Consider the following 6,154-nt stretch of genomic DNA (forward strand, 5'->3'; position numbering starts at 1 on the left):
CGGTCTAAACTGGCCCAATTCATCGGCGGACCATCAAACACCTGCAGAGCGTACCGAAGGTAACTTACAAACACCGTGAGGTTTTCCTGCTACACTCGACATAATTCGGAACGGTGTTGGTGAGAAAAAAGCTTGCGATTGCTGGAACAATGCACGCGCTTCCAGTAGTTCACGTCTCCTTGTCTTCACATACCAAACTTTGCAAGCTGGAGTTCCAGAAAGGACATCCAGCTGTCAGCAATAAAGATTGGCCGATCCCAAATTCTGGATCGAGCCACCTTAGAGCGTTTGCGGGTCCCGTTCACAAATGATGTCGGCCTTTTTATTGTTGATGAAGTGTCCATGCTGAGCGTCAAGCGTTTTGTGGAACTGGATAACGCTTGCGCGCCATATACAGGATAAGTAAGCGTTTTGGAGGGTGAGCCGTATTTCTCGAAAGCTTATTGTAAGTAATAATTTGCTTGACGGATGACAATAGTTTTGTGAATTCAATTCAGGTGGAAGGCTTCCTGCAAGCTTAGTCGATTTAGCTAGAATTCAATCGTTTCCATAGAGTGTTGAGGATGCAGACTGGGAGGCTCTCGGTGATGTCATCAATGACAATGAACACATGGCAAGTGCGGAGACCACGCAAACCACGGAGGACTCAGAATCTTCGAACAGCGAGAGCATCCTACTAGAATCGCTTGAGGAATGCTAGCTGATATTCACTCAATACGTTTCAAGCTAAATACAGATGCGTATGGAAAACAATTCCGAGGAGCTTTCTAATCCTCGAAATTCGCTACTAATATCTTTATAGATAACGAAACGTGTTTCGATTATCTCCGATATATCACTACGTACGTGGAGGAGTAACATGCTAAGCTTGTCAATAGCGATAAAATAAACGATGCAACCATGTTAGGCTTTCCCATAGCGTGCGCACACTTAGTAGGTTCTTAGACACTCCATGCTTAAAAAACTAAAAACGTGTTAATTCGTTGCATGTAAATTTAAAGTTATCGGTAATCGAGCTTAAAGTTGACCTGTTAATTTTCGCACTTAACACGAGCTGTTACATTTGATGTAACTATCCATCGAAAAAACTGTAAAACTACATTTGATGTAACTATCCACCGAAAAAACTGTAAAACTAATTTTGGTTTAAGCTAGAGCTTTTAAATAACACTTAAATCTCACAAATTGAAAAAAATGAGCTCATAACAGTCCTCAATATATCGTCCCCGAAAATGGAGATAATATTTTTGAGCGACCACAACTGCTTCAATTGTAAACATTCCGTAGCTTTCAATTGGCAATGACAATGACTACCTCAGAACACAACTTTTTATCGACAACCTTAGGAAATAAGAAAGAAAGAAGTGCTGTACAATGATCGTAATAGTGTTCAACAAATTGCTCGTCAACGATCGTTATCGTTATCAATTACAAGCTGCTCCCGAGGACGCGTCCTTGAGCCGAGGGAGTTATGGGGATCTCTCCACTGTCCGTTCGCGAGTGCTGACCTTCTTTACCACTCGGTGTCGACGTGTGGGTAGTAGAAGGCAGGGCAACCCCGCGTGGTCTGATGTGAGTCATGCGATCGTACTCGTCGTCTCCGAGCTGCCTATCTTCTCTCTTTGCGTCACCACCGTACATGTCCTCCTTGCATCCACCCACGTTGTCAACGGTGGCGGGTGAAGAGGGTACAATACTCGAGTTATGACCCAGATGGATGATCTCACGCAGCTTACGATGAAACCGATCTCGATACGGCTTGGGTGGCATCGCAGAGATCCCATCTGGGTCTTTTCTAAACAACACAGTCTTGAGGAATCGCTCGAGTCTTTTCGACCAATTCCACGTCTGCAGCATGTCGATGACCCCGATGTAGTAGAAGCCCGGCCCGATCACCACCTCGGCAGCACGCAGACACTGCGTCGACTGCTTGACCCGTTCAGAGGTCCCTACTGTACTATTGCTACCGTCAGACGGCTTCCGTGGAGATCCTGGCTTCTCTGTGAAGCTGTCGGGCGGTAGGAAGACACTCCCGTCTCTCGTGAGGATGTTGTGTCGATTCACTAAATAGCTCACTTCAATCAGCCCGAGAAGCAGCGAGTAGTCCATGACGCCATGCGCACACAGGAAGTCACTGTCCCGCATAAGTTGCGCGAGCAGTTTCCGTCCTGCCTTCTTGCCGAAGCGCAACTTCATCGTGAGGTCCATATCTTTCAGCACCACATTGGGCTCGTGTGGAGCTCCCGCGCGATTGGGACAGACGTTGCGGCGCGATCTGTCGCCCCCCACAGTGCTCGAGCGAGTGGCTGAGCCACCGCAACGGAAGCTGAGATTGCAGTGGCGACACGTGGCTTCGGCGCCTCGACGAGGTTTCTGGGCGTTGCGATCCACCCACGATCCTTTGATGTCGTAGCGCTGGTGGATGGAGATGCCCTGCTGCACGTCAAAGACGTTCTCCATGACCACAAAGAACGTCGGACGCCCATACAGTTCGAGGCAATAGCTGCCGAGGAACCGCGTGAGGAAGCTCTCGCCGCTCTGCTCCTCGATGTATACAGTATACTCGTTCAGAATGCTGTGCAGAAACCCACTTTCCGAGCGTGTCAAGGACTTGACGACGTAGCTGCGATCCGACGAGTAATAGACGAACGAGCCACTCGCTCCTTCGCTCACTTTGGGTGTCGTACAGGACCGTAGAGAGCAGAGATACGCGTCGTCGTCGATGCCGTAGAAACGCCGGATACGCTGGAATGCCAGCGGATGAAACGCTGTAAACCGACACTGGTGCAAAGCCGCGTCTTCGGGTGATGGCTGCACCATGAAAGAGTACTGTACTGGTCCGTGCTCAGAGTGATGGTCTATCTGCTCGACAGGAGAGCTCGAAGGAGACGGGTACTGTCCCAGTGTACTGGTTATCCTCACCGCCTTAGCGATACCGTGAGTGGTGTAGAACACGAGCTCGTCTAGCAGAGCCAGGTTCATCTGAGGCCGGACAGCGTCGTCATCTTCCTCGTCCTCGTCCTCGACACTCGAGAGCTTTGGAGTCCTAGTCCCGTCGGCTACCACGCTAGACTTGTCTTTATGTTTCTTGTGCTGTGGATGTTTGTATAGACACCACAAGATGAAAGGAACACTGCCACGATACGACAGTAAGAATGCAAACAACCGAGAGAGTCGTCGAGCTTGTGTGGCTGAGGGAGTGAGCCAATAGGCTCCATAGACTCCCCATAGCAAGGCAGAGTAGGCAATCAATGTTACAGTCGTCACAAACCCCTCGCGTAACAATACTCGTCTGTTTCGAAGAGTTGCGGAGACACCTCGTCGCAATCGTCCATACGACACCAACGTCACGTACAGGTTGGCGACCATCGAGATGGTAGCGGGAGTGACAATGAAGACCCAAATGCCAGTGGTCGACCCACTTGGCTGCTTGTAGCTGATGTGGTCGCTTCGTGCTTGAGTATCGGCTCCTACCCAACAGAAATTCCCCACCGCGACGGGAGATCCGAAACTGTTGGACACGCACATAATGACTGCACTTGCGAGGGCTGTGACGTGTGCAATTCCCTGGTATTTGTGGCGATTCAATCGCGGAGACGTGAATGGGTTTGTCATCTTCCCCACAAGCGATTAAGATTTAGAAACAGAATAAAAATTAGCGATTTGAAACGTACCAAATAATATAAATCTAGAGCTGTGCAGGTCGTCCAGGCGCTGGAGCACATGATAAGGTACTCTCGTGCTGTCGATAGCTGTTAAAGTTGAAGGGTCAGGGACAATACAATGGAGTGTCAAAAGCAAGACTGTAGCGTACCCATCGACAGGAGAGATCGCTCCCTACGCCAGCCCCTAGTCGATTCCATGCTGGTTCTAGGAGAAACGAAATCGCGAGGCAGAACTCACACAGCGCTAAGTTTAGGAGTAAAATGTGCATGTGTCGGCGATACCATTTGGTACTGAGATAGGAAAGAATGATCACACCACACATAGATAGGGACCCAACTGACCCTAACAAGAGGCCGCTCTGAATCCCCGTCGCCTCGAGAATCTCGTCGTAGAAACACAAGGCACTCGCTCCCAGAGATATCGACAGCATAAATACTCCAAATGACATCACCAATTGACTCTTTTGTGCCTCGGCGGTGGGAGCACGAAGCAAATCTGCTACCACACGAACGCCAGGCTCTGCCGGTGGCTGAGCTGTTGCACTCCCGCGGGGACTAGGAGCTACTGGCGGTGGTGTGCCCTGTTCCTCATCAGCTTTATGACCTCCATTTTTGATGTGGTTGCACCCCAGTGCGAGAGGTTTTTCATATACTTGTGGCTGTGGACTGTCGGAGATACGCGCTGGCGGTCGCAGCTCGTCGTCGTCCAAGCTCGCATCTATAGCAGCCGGCGTCATCAACACGTACGGTGAAAGGCTGCGGCGAAACAGGATCGAAGATTCGACGGTGACGTGACAAATACGCAGGGTCCACCAACAAGCAAAGAGGAAATAGCATGTGCAGGTTTAGTACAAGTCCGTTACGTTGCCATTGCGTCCCTTCATGTGCAATCTGCGACTTGAGAGGCTACCTAAAATACCCTCCACAGATTGCAGTGCAGGCTTTCGGTAACCTAGAGTCACTATGGCAAGTAAATGCCCTTCACTAGAACACCTTCAGGTCTGGACGCCGCTCGTAGAAGTATTTGCTGTATGCGCTCCAAATTCCATATGTGTACGGTTTAGACTTGATAGTCTCTATCTTGACCTTGAACACGTTTTCCATCGCATCTGCTGGCCAGAAGTGATTGTCGAACCATTTACCAAACAGCGCATTCTCCAGCTTAACCGCAATTTCTTTCTTTTTCCCGATCTTATCCCTTTAAATCATACCGAACAGCGCTGCGTCCGTGTAGTGCTTTGAGAGAACCTCAAGTGTTGCCTTTTCCCAGTCGTTTTTGTTGGTGATCGTTCTGACGTACTGGAACATGTGCCAAACCCAGACTTCGAAATAACGTTACCTTTTCCATTGGCGAGCTGTAGTTTAGCGAATGCGCTGGGGGCAGATTGTCCCTCGCTTGCTAGTTTAAGGAGCTTTAGCGACTTTGGTTCCTTGAAAGGAAGAAGTCCTACCCTCACCTCCTCATCCTCCGATAATTTGGTACTTCTCAATAGCCTTGTAGGGAACGTGAGACTGTCAGTGTTCCCAGGAGAGCCACCAACAGCCAGAGAATCCCGTAGAATGGCGTCTTTTCCATCAAATGCCATAGCGCTCGCCAAAATTGCCATGATGGCCATGAGGAACATCTTGTAAAGAGGCATGCTGTCGTAGCGTTGAGGGGCGGATATCACTGAAGGTTGTGCACTGGTAGAGCAAAAGAAAATGTGTGCTTATAATCATGTTCATCCGAATTGATAAAAGTACTCTACGGTGGTGTACATATTCTGATCGGTGCCGGTTTCACAGGCACATCATTTAACTTCATTTATTGGCTACAGGTACTATAATACTTCGTAGTTCTTACATAAAAAGCTGCTGTTAACCAACATGAGTACAGGTATTTGTCACTATGTTTACGTGTTTAGTCACGATACATTACCGGTACCATAATGTCAAAGTTTTATTCAAACAAACTAAGATCCGGCTCTTGCAGAAAAAAACACCCTCAAGAAAAAAACCATTTTGCCCCCGTTTTTTACATTCCCGATGGGATGGGTGTCATGGGCCTCAAATCTCGAAAACCCACAAGTGCCTTGTCGCGGTCTCCTTCTCTTGTCGGGGTCGTGTATCTTGCGAAAGCCGACGTAGGAACTTAGACGTATTAAATGTGTAAAATATACTTGTTTCTTATTTGTTTTTCTTGAGCACTTCTCGTAAAAGAAGGAAATTCACGACTGAGAGCTCTCTCACCAGCTCTCTACCTAGCCAAAGTACCTCCTACCAGCACCAGTACCTCTAGTTGTCGTTCGTAAACGGAGTCAGCTTACCACTGTCTGGACGCCTTCGTTCCGTTTTAGACTAGGGACGAGGTAGCCGGCGACGGGGAACGAGACTGATCGGGCCTGTCACTCTTCTTACGCCGCTCGCTAAATTGGCGTAGGCAGTCGTCCAGAATAGCGAGTCCTTCCTCTAGCCGAAGACTGGACATTTCTCCCCGACTGCCGCTCGGA

At 48.9% G+C, this 6,154-nt stretch overlaps 2 protein-coding genes across 2 annotated transcripts; both read right to left on the minus strand.

Moving 5' to 3' along the window:
* Window positions 1–1,428: 1,428 nt before the first annotated feature.
* Window positions 1,429–4,402, minus strand: PITG_13511 (phosphatidylinositol-4-phosphate-5-kinase (PIPK-D6/GPCR-PIPK); the record flags this gene model as incomplete). Its single annotated transcript, XM_002899683.1, has 3 exons — window positions 1,429–3,615; window positions 3,675–3,752; window positions 3,815–4,402. The coding sequence occupies 3 exons, from the start codon at window positions 4,400–4,402 to the stop codon at window positions 1,429–1,431; spliced, it is 2,853 nt and encodes a 950-aa protein (XP_002899729.1).
* Window positions 4,403–4,870: 468 nt separating this feature from the next.
* PITG_23000 (secreted RxLR effector peptide protein, putative) lies at window positions 4,871–5,305 on the minus strand (the record flags this gene model as incomplete). The annotated part of the gene is made up of 1 exon (XM_002899684.2): window positions 4,871–5,305. One exon carries the CDS (start codon window positions 5,303–5,305, stop codon window positions 4,871–4,873), a length of 435 nt encoding a protein of 144 aa, XP_002899730.1.
* Between the last annotated feature and the right edge of the window lie 849 nt (window positions 5,306–6,154).

Source organism: Phytophthora infestans, genomic scaffold, assembly GCF_000142945.1.
Source record: "Phytophthora infestans T30-4 supercont1.29 genomic scaffold, whole genome shotgun sequence".
Lineage (NCBI taxonomy): Eukaryota > Oomycota > Peronosporomycetes > Peronosporales > Peronosporaceae > Phytophthora > Phytophthora infestans.